Source organism: Quercus lobata, chromosome 4, assembly GCF_001633185.2.
Source record: "Quercus lobata isolate SW786 chromosome 4, ValleyOak3.0 Primary Assembly, whole genome shotgun sequence".
NCBI classification, from domain to species: domain Eukaryota; kingdom Viridiplantae; phylum Streptophyta; class Magnoliopsida; order Fagales; family Fagaceae; genus Quercus; species Quercus lobata.
The window spans coordinates 92,956,847-92,975,875 of record NC_044907.1 but is presented as its reverse complement, the minus strand read 5'-3'; the positions used below and the strand labels follow the sequence as shown (position 1 = coordinate 92,975,875).

At 36.0% G+C, this 19,029-nt stretch overlaps 1 protein-coding gene across 1 annotated transcript; it reads left to right on the top strand.

Moving 5' to 3' along the window:
- Positions 1 to 1,792: 1,792 nt before the first annotated feature.
- LOC115986907 (2-dehydro-3-deoxyphosphooctonate aldolase) lies at positions 1,793 to 17,619 on the top strand. Its single transcript, XM_031110274.1, has 15 exons — positions 1,793 to 2,396; positions 2,497 to 2,557; positions 2,688 to 2,785; positions 3,654 to 3,750; positions 4,748 to 4,813; positions 5,197 to 5,256; positions 5,381 to 5,455; positions 5,567 to 5,651; positions 6,007 to 6,065; positions 7,477 to 7,521; positions 8,121 to 8,219; positions 8,557 to 8,604; positions 8,732 to 8,779; positions 17,092 to 17,169; positions 17,373 to 17,619. Exons 2-14 carry the CDS (start codon positions 2,522 to 2,524, stop codon positions 17,146 to 17,148), a joined length of 873 nt encoding a protein of 290 aa, XP_030966134.1. The 5' UTR covers positions 1,793 to 2,396; positions 2,497 to 2,521; the 3' UTR covers positions 17,149 to 17,169; positions 17,373 to 17,619.
- The last annotated feature ends 1,410 nt before the right edge of the window (positions 17,620 to 19,029 follow it).

Below are 19,029 nucleotides of genomic sequence, written 5' to 3'. Positions count from 1 at the left end.
CACAAACACTATACCTCATTACCTATCAAGAGCCACAGTTTATATCTTTAAAATGAACTACAAGATTCAAAATATATTATCCACTAGCAAAATACCCATCGTGTAGTCAATCCAAATTTAGAAAAGGAATAGATACCTAAAAAAAATTAGGAAAAAAAAGAAGAAGAGAAATTTCATAATGATTTTTAGCATACATCATGAGTTCATGACAAAGCAACATAATTTTTGGACTGATGTCAAAGACAACACCACACAACAACTAGAGGTAGATACTTAATCAAAACACATTCGACTGTACCCAAAAGCCCCAATTTTTCAAACCCAAAGCAGATCATCAAGCTTTATACTCAAAAGGAAACCCAGTAACTAAACAAAACTCTAAGGGATTCAGTCACTTCTAAAAGGCAAATAAAAAGAGAAACAAAAAGAAAAATAAAAGAGATTCGACAATAAAAAGAAAGAGAGGAGGACCCGGCGGCCACTAGTGGTGGTGGCACAAATGATAGCACCTCCAGCAGCCGAAGGAGAGAGATAAGAACGTATCGGAACTTCGCTAGTAGTGGAGGTGTGGGACGCAGTGACTGCAAGCTGTAGCCATGGAGATTGAGCAATGGTGTGAGAGAGTTTTTGAATTTTGGGTAGAGAAAGATCTGAAGAAAGAGAGAGTTTTTTTTTTTTTTTGGGTAGCTGAAAGGCAGAGAGAAGAGTTAAACTTTATAGCTAACCCCGGTTGAGCTTGCTGAGTTAAGTTAGTTGGATTTTAATTGACGTGGCATGCTTCAGACCTTAGATTTATCTTAAACGAATCTTGTCCATAAAATGGACACTGTCCATTTCAAATAGAAATGGAGAGGATCCGGATCCACAGGGTTTCAAGATGATAACGGATGTGATTTGATAGAAGTGGAAGTCAAGGAAGATAATCCCATGAATGAAAAGTTTGAAAACAAAAGTGGATAAGGATAATGTTAATTCTAGTGGGGTAGCATTTGAAGTGGGACTCAAAGTGGGTTTTGAGGGATCAGAGATACGTTTTAAGGTTGGCTGTGGTGACGGGCAAGGTAGCAAGGGTACTAGTAGGAGCCGGCCCAAAAGAAGTGGCAATGCATAGCCCAAAAGTAGTTGAGTCCGTGGAGAAGTCTACAATTGAAAGCTCAAAAACAATTATGAGTTGGAATAGGCTTACCATAAGACCTTAGACTCTTAGTAATTTTTCAATTGTTGATGTGGAACCTAGGCAAAAAAGGAAGCAAGCAGAAAACGTGAATAAGGAGGCTACGGATGTTAAGGGAGAAAAGAAACATAGAACTGTGGAGAATGAGCAAGGTGTTGTATCAACTATGGGATTGGCGGAGGTAGCAGGGCAACCTTGCCGAGCATAATAATGCTCCTAAGTTGGAAAAAAAAACCATAAAAAGAAAAGAAAAAAAAAAAAGAAAAAAACTCATCATTTTGATGTCCTTGTAAATCAAGAAGGTGTCGTTTGGCACTTTTTTCTAGTTTTTTGGGCATTCGGAGATTTTGAAGTGAAGATTCACTTTTTTTTTAATTTGTTTGGATTTTGAAGATTTTTTTTTTTTTTTCTTTACAATGTAATCATGCTACTCAAATGTATGCTAGCGTTGCAAAAGAGAATGACAGAGTCTCTTATTAGTAAATAGAATGTCCTTCTCTTTATTCTCCACTGTATATCATAATTCTCAATTAATGGAGTCTAAATTTTTTTTTTGAGAAAGAAAAAAAAGAAAAAGGGGAAGACTAGCTTTTTTTTTTTTTTTGATCCAATGGGAAGACTAGCTTGATAATGACTCATTGTAGTATTACTTTTTCTTGTTCTGCCACCGAAACATTTTGGTGAACAAGCTGAAAATTCTTAACAGAGGCAGCTGTAACTAACTCGTCCTGTGAAATTTAGGCACCGTAAACCACCACCAGCCACAACCCAAAAACCCCACGACTAATCAGAACCCACAATCACCCCCCAAAGCAAATCCACCACCACCGAAAACCCACAGCAAACCAGACTCCACCACCGGCGACCCACAACCACGCTGCCTGAGAGAGGAGAGACTGACAGTTAAAGAGTGTGTCAAAGGAGAGTGGTTTGGGTTGGAGAGAGAGAGAGCAGAGACTCGAGAACAGAGAGAGGTCAGAGAAATTTGGAGAAAATGTGTAACGTGATAAACAGACAGTGTTAGGGACCAAATTGGTCAATTTTGAAATATTTTGGATCTAGTTGGTATTAGCCCAAACTTTGGGGGTATAAGATTTATCGTCTTTTCAGTTTTTGTGTCGGTACTCTGAAAGCATTTACAGCATTCGCAATATAAAACACTTCCACTCAGTCACTCAACGCATTTTTCCAGTCAGATCTTTCGTTTGGTTGCTGAGAAAATGTATGTAGGAATTTTGTTTTTGGTTTTTCTTAATTCATTTCCTCTTTCTATTTGTTGGGTGTCAAAATTATGTAATTTGAAACCAAATTCTTGCATGCAGATTTGAAATTGTCATCTGGGTCCAGATGGAATCATCAGCACTGCTCTTTAACCAGCTCAAGGTTTGAATTTGTTGCAAAAAGTTTTCTTCTTTCTTTAACTATTTGTGTCATTCATGGACTGTTATGCATTTGGGATTTGGATGAATATATGATCTAATGTCTGTTTGTGAATGTGTAATAATCTCAACAGGCAGCTGACCCGTTTTTCTTGTTAGCTGGTCCCAATGTGATTGAATCCGAGGAGCATATTTTTCGAATGGCTAAGCACATTAAGACTATTGCAGCAAAGTATGTTCTCTCTCTCTCTCTCTTAGGATCTATGTAATACTTTTGTAATTTTTACATCAAACATGACCTGAGGCAGCCAATGCTGAATTGGGATTGGGTTTTTTCAATGCCTTTTATGGCATTAAATACAGTACTGGCAATAACCTCAAATGGGTTTGTGGTTGTACAATCGGATGATAAGTGTGGTTTGGTTAAATGCTTCTTCTTTGCTGAATTTAGCAGAATTCAAGGTTCTGCTAAATTTAATGGATGTTAGAGAGTAGATGAAAAGGGGAAATTGAATGGGGAAGGTGTGATTCTATTTCAAAGGGTTGGATTCGAGCAATGAGGCAGTGGTGGTGATTATAGGTGAGGGGTGAGATATTTTTATTGGTAAGTAACTAATGCACCCAGTGGGCCTTGAACATAAGACCTTACCATCCATCTTGTTCATATAAGGAAAGGAGGTTCTGTTTGAGATAGAGGTCTCAGCTATACATTGATTTTTATTTGGAAGTTCTTATTGAGGTTACAAATTTTGCATTAAGAACAAAAAAGAAAGATAGAAAGAAAGATGGTTGTTTTGTTTATATGAAAATAATAAAGAGGTTGAGGAATATGGGTTTATTTATATTCTCATTCAAAATGTGGTTAAGAATTATGTTTCTTCATTTGAATTGAAAAAAAGAGGAGGTTGAAGAAGATGGGTTTTGCTTTATATCGTCTCCATCATTATGATTATTGTAGCTAGAGGACTGAGTCATGGACCCCTGTATTTTGTTCATCAGAAGAAAAGGGAAATAGGATTTCAATTCTTCATCTCTTGCACTTAGAAATGTTCTATTGTAGATTTTTCCCATGTTAGTGATTGTTCTTTCTAATCTTGTAGAGTTGGGTTGCCATTGGTTTTCAAGTCAAGCTTTGACAAAGCTAACAGAACATCTTCAAAATCATTTCGGGGTCCTGGAATGGTTGAAGGCTTAAAGGTGCTAGCTCATGTTATTTTGTCTAATCCATTGTTTAATTGAGATTTTGAATATTGGTGATGCTAGATGTCTAAAGTTTTCAGTGTAAAGTTCAAACTTTATTTTTTGCTTTGTAAATGTTAAAATAAGTGTCTTTGAACAGACTAAAGTCTAAATCAAACCAGAGATAAACATTAATCAAGTACCATAATGTTTATATAGTTTGCAAAGGCTTGTTCTGTTGTTGGAAGATATTTTGCTTGACCTTAAGTAAATGTTCAAAATTTCTCATGGTATTGAATTAGGGTTGACAAAAAATAAAAAAAAGATGTCCAGAAAATAATTATATCTACATATAGCAATGAAAACTCTAAGTGGCAGCCTATACCATGTCATCCATGGATGCCTTTTTTTTTTGGGTTTGTATTTCCCATGAATGTTGCAGTAACTTAAAACTTTAGATCACATTACAGTCATCAAAGTCATAAAATTTTGCATGGGATATTATTGATATAGGTTTTGCAGTTTCTCATTAATGTTCAAATAGTTCGGATATTATTGATATCCAATTAAGATGCTGAACATATACTTTAAGGTCACAGTTGTTGTAACTTGATATATTCAAATATACGTGGATATACATATAATTATATGTATGTATAAAATTCATAAAAAAGTTTGGAATAAACTAGATATAATAGTATTATTTGGTAAGATTTCAATTTCAACTCAGATGAGCATTTGTTGGCATCATGGTAAATTGTTTATTACATGTATCTGTATACCTTATGCGAAGTTGATTCCTGTTCATGTAATTCTTTAGGTTAGTTTGTGTAAACATCCTTTGTACAATTGCTTTCCCTTTTGTCAATAAAATTATATAAAAAGAAGTTATTTAGTGTTCTCTCTCATTAATAGACTATGTGCAATGTTTACTGATGTATATGCACAAAGCACAATTATTTATCTAGACCAATAAAATTTCCAGTCATACTCCACATGTCCTTTTTTATTGCAGATGCTTGAGAAGGTTAAATTGGCGTATGACATCCCCATAGTGACTGATGTGCACGAAACAATCCAGGTAATTTCTGTTTAATCTTTCAAAAGATAAGTAAATATGCTTGTTTTTAAGTGTTTGTGTATAGATATATGTCAGGAAATACTCTTTGTTGTGGCATTTCTGTTCTTGGTTTACCTGTTCCTAGATGGATCTTGTCATGTGGCTGGTGGCCTGGTGCCCTGTTGCCTCTGTACGCACTCTTATAACATGAGATATTAAATTACAATTTGGCCCGATTCATGTGCTTAATGTTCTTTTTTAATTTTTAGTACTTCTTGTTTTGTTATCTGTAATGTTTTTGATAAATGAATGCTGCTGCTAATATAAAAGGTAAGAAAGTCTGGAATTGGTGTTCAACATATGATGAATCATTTCCAACATTTGTTTTTCTCTTATTTTGCCAGTGTGAAGCAGTTGGAAGAGTAGCAGATATTATTCAGATTCCAGCATTTTTATGTCGTCAGGTTAAGTCAATATTTTTCTCATTTGGAACCTTGCCCTTCCATGATAAGGAATTTTGATGACTTAAGCTTGTATGATATGGCATGCCGCTCATTTTAGTTCATTTGTGACCTCTTACATTGACAGACAGATCTTCTAGTTGCGGCAGCCAAGACAGGGAAAATTGTCAATATCAAGAAAGGCCAGTTCTGTGCTCCTTCTGTGAGTGATATTTTTCCAATAAGTCAGAATCTCTGTTGACATATTTTAGCTGAAGGCTAGATATGTTTTGTTATGGGAATTCTGCTAAGTAATTAATGTTCACATTTGCAGGTCATGGTAAATTCTGCAGAGAAAATTAGATTGGCTGGAAATCCAAATGTGATGGTTTGTGAGAGAGGCACTATGTTTGGCTATAGTAAGTTATAAAACACAATTTTTTGTCTTTCTCTTTGATAATCTCTGTTTGACTTTAACTTTACAAGCCCCCTTTCAGTTAGTATAAGATATAGCTGAGCCACAATGCCATCTATGTATCCATTTTGGAATTTGGTAATGCCTTTGTGCCAGTCCCACTACCTATGATGCTCAATTCAAAAGCAAAATCTCATTTTGTACAAGTCCCCTCCCCCTTTCTTGCCTTAAATTTTCATGAATTGACTCCAGTTTTGCGTTATTTAGTCATTGATTTGAGTGTATTGGGATAACAAACATGGTAGCATTGCTGATATTTTCTAGTTCGATTGACACTGTATTTGGGCTTTGGCATCTAGATGATTTGATTGTTGATCCACGCAATTTCGAATGGATGAGAGAAGCCAATTCTCCTGTTGTAAGTCAACTGTTCATTTTACTTTAGCCTTCTCTTATTGTGATGTTATGTAATTTAAGTAATCATCTCTTCTTTTTTTAAATAAAGGATAATATATATTGTGACTTTCTTTTGGGAATAAGTTCATTAAAGCAGGAAATGTTATGGAACAAGAGCATCCCCCAAAGTTACAATAATCTGTTGTGGCATTCTTAAGCAGTGCACAACCCTAAACAACAAAAGGCTTAAAACATAAAGGAAAAGAAAAAATTAGGTATTTCATGAAATGTGCTGGTCCATTCATGAATACAAAAATTGGTAAGCAATCCTTTTGGAACTCATTAAACAAAGAAAACCATGAAATCATACTGTAAACAATACCACTGGGTGCTATCTTTGACTAGCATATGCTCTTAAAGATTGTAAAATGCCACATTTCTACTATTTCCAAAAGCACATGAGATAGGTCTCCAAAACTTGGATATATTCTTCTTTCAGGCATTCAAGAGCTTCGAGGAAAGGGCTCTTCTTTTTTCAACTTTTAAACTCTTTTTCTCCAAATCTGATGTTCATCTCTGATTAGATTTTTAATGCAAGAACTAAGTAAGCAAGCTATTCTTTATTTATATAATTGCTTGTTATTATTAATTAGATGAAGTGTTAAGTAGAAATTACAAGGTCTTACAGCATTAGATTCCGACCTCATTATCATGGTCTTCTGAGGTCTTCAAGGTTTGTATGGCCCATGATAACAAGCACAAAAGCACACGCAAGTAGACCAATTCATTACATTGTTCTTGGATATAATTTGGTATTTTTCAATAACCAAAGGTGTTTTAATCAACATGTGCACAAATTTATTCTTTTTGTGATATTTAAGTCATTCCTGGTAATCTTTTAACCCAAACACACTGAAAGCTACACCTTAATTCAACCCAGTATCTGTTGAATAACTCTTTTAAATGAAATCAATCAATTCTGAAGTCCAGTCCCTATGAAAAGGCAGAATAAATTATGTTGAACTTGTTCATCCTAGGTCTTCCTATTCCTTCATCTGGCTTTTGTTCTTCATGTAGCATTCAGACTAAATGAGCTGAATACGGAGGTAATTATGGCAAAACAGGTCAATCTGTGGATAATATAGAATGTGTGAGTGCATATGTTTTGTGATGAGAAACAAAATCTGGTTTGACACAAGGGTAGGCATTTAACAAGTTGACATTTAAGCAATGGTTTAAAGTGACCTCTAACTGCCACCTCTACATTTTTTCAAAGAACTTTTTTTTTTCTTTCTTCATTTTTTCCCTCTGATTAAGCTTCAATTGCATGCTTAGTAACTTCTTAGTCCTTTTTAATCTCAATACTCAAGGTGATATAGGCTAATGCTGCCTTCATCTACATACTATTTTCTGATTCTCATGTTTCACTGCAGGTAGCTGATGTCACACATGCGTTACAACAGCCTGCTGGGAAAAAGGTTCGATAGTCTTCAAATTTTTGTTTCAAATCTGGGAAGTTTTTCTACAGTTTTTTGTTTGTGTAAAAAACAAATGAAATAGTTTTGGGAAAATAAAATTTTCATTATTTGGAGTGCTACTTCACGAGCGCCAAAAGGATAACAATGAAAATTGAACTATTATCAGTAATACCAGCTACAAACAACAATCCCCCATAATATCCATAATTTGTTTTCTTCCAACTGTCAACATAACAAAATAAGAACCAGTTCATTATGCTTATCTTTATCTTGATCTTGTTTATTGCACTTCCACTCTTTGTTTCTAGGGTCTTTTCTTTGTCAAATTCATTCCTCTTCATATCATCCTGCCTTTGAAATGAAAACGATTATTTGTTAGCGGTATATATTAGGTGGTATTGGATAATGAGTATCCTGTTGTAAAGAATCTTGAGTTGGAGTGCTTGTCCATGATGATTTTTGTTGCTGTGTTTCTATCCTGTTCTACTTTCATGAGATTTCCACTTGTTTTAATACTATCAAATTGTTGTAGCATGCAGATTTTAATTTATCATTCCTTTAACCTTAGTGAAGAGCTTAACTTCTGCCTTTTCATTCAGTTGGATGGTGGAGGTGTTGCTAGTGGTGGTCTTCGTGAATTAATCCCATGCATTGCAAGGACAGCAGTTGCTGTTGGAGTTGATGGAATTTTCATGGAGGTACAGTAATCTGCAGGATCCAAACATTTTTGTATCAGCCTTTTTTAGGAATAATATACTTATACCATGCTTGGGGTTACTGAAAATTAAAGTAGATGAGTATTATAAATATAAGTTACATAGGTACAATGGAACATAGGACTTGTCATCTGTAAAATTTTCGGTGGTTTTTATTATTAGTTACAAGTGTACAAATGGGAATCTTATCCATTTTAGCTTTTAATATTGTAATCCGATAATGTTGTGAGCTCCAAGGTCTATATATTTAAAACCTTTATGTTATTATCTTTCCTTAGATCGTATGGTGTGTTTCTAAAAGCTTCTTTTGGGTGCATAGGTGCATGATGATCCTTTGAATGCACCTGTTGATGGTCCCACCCAATGGGTGAGTTTTTATATCTTGCTTTCCCAGATACATGGGCAATTTTGGGCAATTTTCTTAGAGTTTGATTCCTATTAAGGCTACTTTGTAATAGAGAAACTTTAACATTTCTGCTCATTTATAACTATAGCCTCTGCGCAATTTGGAAGAACTGCTGGAGGAGCTTGTGGCAATTGCTGTAAGTTTGTTTCCCCTTTCTTGATATGAGAGGTCACATATCTGTTAATTCTTGTGTCATAGAAGTAAACATCTCTTGAGCAATACCATGGACATGGCAGACATGTCTGATTCATGGGATCTACAACATGGCAGACGTGTCTGATTCATGTGAAGTAGATCCCATTATCAAAATACTGGCATGTGGTTGTTGAACTACAAGTATTTATTGTCGCTTTTTTTTTTTTTTTGGTTGTTGTTGTCATTTTAGCCTGATAGTGCAATAAATTGTACACTCAGCTTCTTTTTTCTTTCTTCCTTCTTATTTTAGCCATTCCTCTCAACCTATTCCCTTTCTGATATCTACTTCAATATGAACTAATGTTGGCTGGTACAGGACAGTAAATTGAATGCAAAATAAAGCATGGTAGTCAAATGCGAGCCGTGCTCTCAGGCAAGATGAGGTGCCACTAAGGCATCTCTAAGGCTCTAAATTTTTTTTTTTTTTGATAAGTGATTGTAATTTATTAAAAATGAATAGCATATACATGATGTATACAAAGATTTGAAAAATAGAAAGAAAGAAAAGAAAGAAAAGAAAGCTAAAAGATTTTTTTTTTGATAAGTAATAAGGATGTATATTCAAGAACACTACCTTATGCAGAAAATCATAAGGTTGAGAAAAATTACAGAGAAAGAAGAGAAGAAAGAAAAAAGAAAAGCTGCTAATTACAAAAAAGAGAGCTAAGGAACATAGGGAGAGAATTACTAGTGGTGGGTCCCCAAGCCCTAGACTAATCAAAAAGTGAGCCACTAAAAGAAGCCAATAGTTGGTCGCCAGAACTTTCCATGTCCTCAAACGTCCTCCAATTTCGTTCCCTCCATAGACACCACATTAAGCACAACGGAGCTAAATTCCAAATGCTAGAAGAATGCTTTCCAGGCCTATTCCACCAACCAAAGAGAGTATCTGCAACCGATCTTGGCAAGACACATGAAATCCCAAAAGATCTAAAAGCCAAACTCCACAATAGGTAAGCCTTACCACAATGAAGTAGCAAATGATCTACCGTCTCCCCATTACAACAACACATAATGCACCAGTCAACAAAATCCATCCCTCTATCCCTCAAATTGTCACCTGTAAGGATCTTATCCCATATAGCAGTCCATACAAAGAAAGAAACTCACCGAGGGCCTTAAATTTCCAAACACCTTTCCAAGGAAAGATAATGGGCAAGGGGTTTCTTAACTTATTATAAAATGATTGGATGTCAAAATACCCATTCTTCGTCAACTTCCATCGCATACGATCTCCATTCTCAGTATGAGGTAAATTAGAACCCAAAGTATGGATAAATTCATTCACACCACCCATTTCCCAATCATTTGGTCTTCGAATGAAACAAACATCCCAGCTTTTTCGTTCCTCTGTACCCAACTGTTCAAGAGAAGAAGCCACTGATGCCTCTTTGTTGGAAGCAATCCCATACACACCTGGAAAGGTTAATTGAAGTGGAGACTTCCCACACCATTGATCTGTCCAAAACTTCACTCTATCCCCCACCCCTACCTCAAATCGAATATTTTTGCTAAAAACCTCCCAACCCATTCGGATATTTCTCCACAAACCACATCCATGTACCCCTCTATCTAGCTTGGAGGTCCATCACCCCCATTCTTCCCCATATTTTAGAGCTACTACCCTTCTCCAAAGCCTTGTCTCCTCAACTCCAAACCGCCATAGCCATTTCCCTCGTAAGGCTTTATTAAGAGTAGTTAATTTCCTTACTCCTAACCCACCATTTTCTAGAGATGCACACACCTTGTCCCATCCCACCAAATGTGTCTTGGAATCTCTCCACAAGAAATCCCTTTGCAACCTCTCAATTTTATTGGCCACATGCGTAAGGATAGTAAAAAGAGAAAAAAAGTAAGTAGGAAGACTAGATAATGTACTCTTCAGCAACGTCAATCTTCCATCTTTTGACAAATACGTCTTCTTCGGCCTAGCCAGCTTCTGCTCAGTTTTCTCCAAGATAGGATTCCAAATAGTGGGGGACTTGTGGAACGCCCCCAATGGCATACCAAGATAAGTCATAAGCAAAGAACCGATCCAACAACCCAAAATCTCTGCCAAGACATGGACATTAGGAACCTCCCCAATGGGAACCGGCTTGCTCTTCAAGGTATTAACCTTTAAACTTGTCACAGCCTGGAAACAAAGAAGAAGCATCCGAACATGTAGAATTTGCTCCTCATTTGCGTTGCAAAATAGAATCGTATCATCCGCAAACAATAGATGCGAGACACATAACCCCCCACCCCGACTGCCATCAGCCTTAAAACCTCGAAGTAAACCAACCCCTTCAACTCTTTTCATCATCTTACTGAAGACCTCCATCATAACCAGGAACAACATAGGAGATAGTGGGTCTCCTTGTCTCAACCCCCCCAAACTCCCAAAAAAGTCAGCTGGAGACCTATTCAACAAGACAGAGAATTGGACTGTAGATATACATGTACGGATTTGCCTTACTGTGTTGATAAAACTCTTCAAATATAGCTAAGCCTTCTCTTTCCACAACCTAAGTTGCACGGACACGACATGGACACGGACACGGGGATACGGCAATTTTTGAAAAATAAGGACACGACACAGCGGCGACACAGCGGTTAAATAATTAATTAAATTTTATATTTAGGCACATTTTTTAATATTTTTAGACATAAAATACATTTATGTCTAGAATTCAAATTATGTAAGAACTACAAATAAGTAAACTAACACCCAAAGTAGTACAATAATACACATAAAATGTTTAGAGTACAAACCATAAAAGGATAATAAGTTCAACATTAAACTAAAAACATAGAAGGAAAACAAGTTCCAACATCAAACTAAAAACATAAAAGGATAACAAGTTCAACATCAAACTAAAAACATAAAAGGATAACAAGTTTTAAACATTCAAGATTATCACAAAACAACAACATCATCGTCATCAACATAGTCATTATTCTCAACAATACTTGTCTCCATCTTAGGCTCATCTAGCGTGAGATAAGCAATCTCAAGCAACCCAGGTCCTCCAAATGGTTCATCCCAATTATCTCCACCAATGTCCCACTTCTTAGATTCTCCTGTAGTGTAGTTAGGCCTCCTCCTTGAAAGAAGTCGAAGATTAGAATGAACAAACACTAAATCTTCAGCACGTTTAGGAGTAATTCTATTCCTCCTCATAGAATGGATGAAGCCATATGTACTCCAATTCCTCTCGGCACATGATGATGAGCAAGGTTGTTCAAGGAGCTTTAGAGTTAAAGTTTGAAGCAATGGTAAACTAGACCCATAAGTTGACCGCCAAAGCATTGGATCGAATTTCCACCTATCCTCTATGTTATCCTCATCATAAGTCTTAAATGATGAAAACAAACCAAACTCCTTAATAGCATTATGCCAATCATCAGGATCAGGAAAGATCCTTTTAAGGCACTTGTTTCTCTCCACTAAAATTTCAGCATCCTTATGTGGCGCAACACGGCCTCTGACTTCCTCAATCCATTGACTAGTATAATACCTAGTTAAAAGCAAATAAATAAGTGCAACTAATGAGTTTAGTTTATTTGTTTGGAAATGCCTAAAGAATATAAACGAAAAGATTAAAGAGATAGAAAAATTACTTCGGATTCAAGGAGTGGGCTAGGCAATGAAGTGGTGTGCAATTTTTAGTCCGCCGGTCAATGAGTATATTGTGTACCACATCATAGAATGGAGACTCCTCATAGTCTTCCTTGCCTTCATGCCGGTATATTTCTTTCTTCACATTTTCTATCATGGAATCCCACATTTCATACACCTTATGGAGAATAGGTGCATCCGTGTCAGCCACTCGAAGCATCTCATAAATAGGTTCTGTGAATCTCAGAATATATGCAACCTTGTCCCACCACAAATCATCCAAAACATAATCCGTCACAGTTTGAGCTTTTCCTACATCATCTTCTCTATATGACATCCATTCCTCACTAACAACCATATTTCGAAGATTTTGTTTTACTTGAAACAATCTTTTAAGCATGATGATTATTGAAGCAAATCGTGTTTCAACAACAGCAAGTAACTTCAAAGGGGAATATGAATTAAAAATTGCCAATCTCATAGAATGATTTGTGATGAAAATACGAATGAAAGTTGCCTCATCTGAAACTTGTGCAATCCAGTTACACTCATTATATGCAACCTCATTTTGCAAAGAGTACTTAGGTGCATATATATTCTTCAAAGCCAAATTGAGGGTATGCACAACACAAGGTGACTAAAATATATGAGGATATTCAGATTCAACAATAGATCCTGCAGCCTTCATAACAGACGCATTATCAGTAATAATTTGGACAACATGTTGATGCCCAACCTCACCAATGACCTTTAGAAACAAGTCAGCAATGAAATGCTTGTCTTTGTACTCTTTGGTACCATTAATGGATTTGATAAAAAGTGGCCTTTTCTGTGATGTAGCCATAAAATTGATAAGTGGCCTTCTTTGTATATCTGTCCACCCATCACTTACAATGCTTAAACCCTTTTCTTTCCAAGTGTCTTTAATTGACCTCAACAACTTCTCAATATGTGCCGTCTCTTTTTGCAACAAAGTTGTTCTTAATTTATTGTAACCCGGAGGAACATAGCCCACTAAATTATTATTAGCTGCAAACTTGATCATCTCAGTTCAATATGGGTTCTTAGCAAAGTGAAAGGGTAAACCAGCAGAATAAAATGTCCTAGCAATAAGAGAATCTAATTGCTCTCGACATTGATTGTTAAAAGCCCTCTCCAAAGGAGAATTCCCCATCCCTTTTTTTTTTTGAAAAATGGGATGACTTGTAGCTGTACTACTCTCCCTACTGCCCAAATTAGGACTAGTATAAGAATCAGTTGGTAAAGATACTAACTTAGGCTTCTTACGCGAAGATTCCTCAAACGCATCTTCTAATTTCTGCATTTCATCATAATACTCATCTTCAACCTTAGCACATGCTTGTATTCCAAACCTAGGCAATTTTAACAAGTGTGCCTTCACCCTTGAATGAGACCCCTTGAAAATTTTTTCACAATAATTACCTTGGAAAGAAACATTCCCACCACCAACACTTGTTTTTTCTAACCTAGTAACATATTTCCACAAAGGTGCAGCAGGTGTCTCTGATGATTTCTCACTTTCATTATCAATATTTATTTTAGTAAAATCACCTACAATATTTAACTTCAATAAATAAATAAAAATATAACACACAAAAACAAATTTATAAATTATAAGTTATAACCTACGGGCCACAGCAGCAGATAAAAAAAAAAAAAAAAAAACGAAACGCGTTATAAATAACTAAATAAGCACACCCACCCATTCACCAAAATCAACACCTGAAAGAAAGAAAGAAAAAAAAAAAAAACAGAGAAAGAACAGAGAACTGAGAGTAGAGGATCGGACCTGTTGTCCGCGCCGAGAGAGATGATCGGAAGGGACAGAGGGGCGAGGGCACGGCGTCGACGTCGGAGCTCACCGATTGGCCCGATCTAACTCCGACAATGGACAGAAGGCAGCGGCAGCGATAGAGGGAGGGTGGGTTTCAGCGAGTCAGCGACAGAGAAGAAGTGAGAGCTTGAGAGTTGAGACTTGAGATGTGTGGTTTCAATTTTCAGACTCTAAACGTGTAGGATTATCACAGAATCAACGGTATTGGTAAGTCCACCTGTCAAAATCTGTGAAATTTTTTTTTTTTAACTGCTAGCGTGTTGGACGCGTTGGAACACGCTCGGCGCCGTGTCGTCGAAAAAAAAAAAAAAAGGGACACCGCCGGACACCGGAATCTGGCGCGTCGTCCCCGTTCCGGTGTCCGACACATGTCGGACACGGACACAACGCCAAAAATGGCGTGTCCGTGCAACCTAGTCCACAACTCCCCAACAATGGTGATAGAAGGCCATTGTGAAACCATCTGGACCTGGAGCTTTATCCCCTTCCAACTCTTTGACAATTTGAAGAATCTCCTCCTTTTCAAACCTCTGTTCAAGCCAATCCCTCTCTATACCCTCTATTTGATCAAACTCCAAACCTTACACAAAAGGCCTCCACTCCTCTGTCTCCTTGTACAAGTTTTTATAAAATTGTACAACTTGGTCCGCCATCTCTGATTCCTCCTCATACATAACCCCATCCACCTCCAACATACTAATATGATTATACCTTCTTTGAGAATTAGCCACCTTGTGGAAGGATTTAGTATTGTTGTCTCATTCCTTAATGTATAGCATCCTCAATTTCTATCTCCATGAGATTTCTTCCAAAGAGAGAAGGTTCTGTATTTGAGATCTGACCACAACCCTCTCACCCATCTCCACTTCAAAAAGGCCATACTCCCCTTCCTTAACATCCAATAATTTCAAGGCCTCCAACAATTCTTTCTTTTGACGATCTACATTTCCAAACTCATTGCGGTTCCACTGAATAATATCTTCTTTCAGAGCCTTCAGCTTCTTGGCAAGCACAAAACTAGGGGTTACCTGAGAAGGAATATCGATTCCACCTAAAGTGAACCCTATCTATGAATCCACCCGTCTTTAACCACATGTTCTCAAACCTAAAAGGACTCTTTCCCCTCAATATCCCTCCTGCCTCCACTAATATGGGGAAGTGGTCTCAAATAGGACAAGGTAAAACCCGCTAAATCACATCCGGATAGTGATCCTCCCAATCATGAGAAACCAGAGCCCTATCTATCCTAGACATCGAAGGCTGATCCAAACCACTAGGAATGCAAGTGCAAAGAGTCCAAAAACTTCATCAGAGAAAAGATTGAGATGGTTGAAGAGTGTCTCGCCCATTCAAAGAGAGTTTTCAAGAAACGAAACTTGAGATTCGGTATAGACATGTCCTTCCCCTCAAATATCTGTTGATTTCTTTCTCTCCAAATGCACCAAAGAATACAAGCTGGCCCTGCTCCCCGGACAGTTCCATACCTGCAAAAAGGCTCTAAACTAAGTTGTCTCTAAGGCTCAAAGGCAAGGGTGCTTGCCTTTAGAGCCTAGGCGAGCAAGGCTACTGCCTTAAGCCATGAGAAAGGCACTAAGGTGAGAACCTGAAATGTTTTATAAAAAAATTTATTATTACATATATAGAAGCTTGTTGTAAAACCTATAATTAGATTATTTATTTAATCTTGTTTCAAGACCGACTGTAGGATTAATTAATTTGCAGAAACTTTTTGTAAAACCTATTGCTAGATTAATTAATACATAGAAGCTTGTTGTAAAACCTGTTGTTAGAATAACTAATAGAGCCTAAACCATGTTAAGCCTGTTTTGAAATCAAAGAAATTCCTTTTGCCTTTTGTCTATTTCAAAAATACTTTGATTATAATATTTCAATACATGAGGTTCATATGTTTTAAGTTCTATATGTATAATAACTATATTTAGAGTTAGGTGCCTCACTTTAATCAGGCTAGCGCCTTTTTGTCACCTCACATCTCACTCGATATCAGCATCAGGCCTTGGCTCCTTAAGGTCGCCTTTTGCCTTTGACCACCTTGAAACAAAGTTAGCCTTGGAAAGGAAAGGGGGAAACATAAATAGCTTTCAACTGAAAATTTCAATTATTGTTGTGTTGTGTAGGTTGATACCTAAGGTTCTCAATTTGTACAAGTTGTGATTGAATCTTCCATGGTTCTTTATTAATCCATATACGCTTTCTTCTCTCTGCTTGACTCTTCACTTGAGCATCAGATAGTTTGTGGCCCAGCAATCACTTCCAGAAGAGTCAAATTAATCTTATTTGTTATTTTAAAATTTTCTTTTATAACTTCCATACATGGTCCAGCTTATAAATTAATGGCCTCATTATTTTGTTTTGTTGGTCTTCAATTGTCTCAGCATTGTTGCTACATAAGCATAGTCTTCATTTATGTTTGTTATTTGTGTGTGTGTGAGTTGGTGGGTGTGTCTAAGTTGGTGGCTGTCTGCGTTTTGTTTTGTGACTTGAATGTTTCCAGTGATCTTCAAAATGGATGTAAACTTTTGTTTGATTTTCTGTCTTCAACATGAAAATTTTTATAGAAAATTTAAATGCTTTTCATTGTATTGCACCAAGGAAGTGTACAAGCTCAAATATTGAAAAGGATCCAACCGATGTCTCTTGTAACATTGATGGTTTATACAATCTTATTGAATTCTTCACATCCCAAATGTTGACTTATTGTGTATTAAAATTATTTACTAGATTGAAAGGCCAAAACTCTATATTGACTTGGATGTTCTATGTTGATATCTCATAGAGAGTAAGCAAGGGGAAGCAACATTTGAACATTGATCTCACGCCATTCCGTGATTAGGAAGATTGGCTTCTCTCAAGGGTAAGCAAGCAGGTCTTTTTCTTTTTTCATTTTTTTTTTTTTTTAAGGTTTCTTGGTTTCTGTAATTGACTGAAAATGTCTTTGTTTGGGATAATGTCTTTACCTTTAAGATACTACAAAACAGAAATGTTTATACTTTACAGACCTTCATAAAAACCATTCTGTTGTAATTTGAATTTGATTTAGTCATTCCAATTTGTCAGATCTCTCTTCTAGATTTGGAATTTAGAACCGGAACAAGCATGAACTAGAAAATATGGAGTATGGAGTTTCTTGGCCGCTTCTTGTGAGAAATCATCTCTATATATGTGGCCGACCCTAACTAGTATGTTGAGAATCCATAACTAACCCCAAAATTTTGGGACTAAAGCTTGGTTGTTGTTGCTTTTGGTTTTGGTTTTTACTGCCAAAGTCAATATGAGAAGTAATTAAATTATGCTTGTCGTCCCTTCTAAGAAAAATCTTCTTGATATGAAATACAAATTTTGATTATACAAAATTTGATTATGCTCTCAATTATCTACAATATGTACTTTGCAGTAGATTTATCAAAATGCAGAATTAATGTTGGCTAATAATAGGCATCATCGATTTGTTTGATGTTGGCTCTGCAAATTATAGGCATCATTGATGCCTTGTTATAAACCTTAGATATTGATTGTCTCTTATAATATTTAAATGCCAATTTTTCTTACGGTAGATTGAAATTTTCATTTATAAGTTTCATGCTATACAGTTGATTGCCATATACAAAGCATTTGAATTTTAAATTCCTCTAGGTTGTGAATGCTATTTTTAAAGCATTTGAGTTTAAAATTTCTCTAGATGTATTAAGAGAAGATTAACATTAGGAGTGACTAGACAAAATGTTGTGAATACTTGAACAACCAAAAAAAAAAATTTTGAACTTTCTCAAAAATAGTTACCAAACAAAATTGCTGCTTTATTCTTGGAATTTTTTTTTTTTTTTCTTTTCAACTAATCAAATGCGTTTCCCACTTTTAAAACACAAGAAAATTGGTTTTTTATTTATTTATTTTTTCTTTCTTTCTTAAAAACAAAAAATTCAAAACAGTTAAAAATATAGCCTAATTCCCCCCCCCCTCTCTTTTGGGGTTGTTTAATTGCTTAGATCTACCCAAAATTATTGGGTACTTACAAAATACTTTGCACTTATAAAAACCTATAATAATCACCTACATTGAACAACCCTAACAATTTGCAAATCATAATCCATCTAGATGTTAAGTTTAGCAATCACATGCTTTGCATGTGATTATTAGAAAGTTAAATGACAAAACCACGTCACATACAAGTTTACTAGACTATCATTTAAAAATATATATATATATATATATATATATATAAATAAATCAATAGTTAAAAAAATGAGGGATTTAATTAATTTTTATTTATTTATGTCTTTTCTTTTTTGGTGCCGAGAGAGGGATTTAAATTTTAAACCTTGAACATGTCGTCAAAAAATATATGAAGGACCTACTACAAGAGTCTTGGATTCTTTCTCCTAATCTACTACTAGTGTTTCAATGCAAACTTGCAATCTCTAACCCCAATTTGATATCTATCCATGCCCACCATCAAGCTTAGGCCAGAGTCCGACACAAATTTGCCAAGGCAAAAGCGCTTTGAGGCGCAATCACGACAAGGTACAATGGTGAGGGTAAATCGTTTCTTTCATGGTGATACACTGATACACAACGAGGCATAGACCTCTTTCCTTGTACCTACAGAGTACGAACCGCTATTTTTTATGTCCCAATTTCAATTACAAATTCTAATGGTGGGAATTTTTTAAGGCACCATCTTTGATATTATTAGCTATAATCCATAGGTGATACA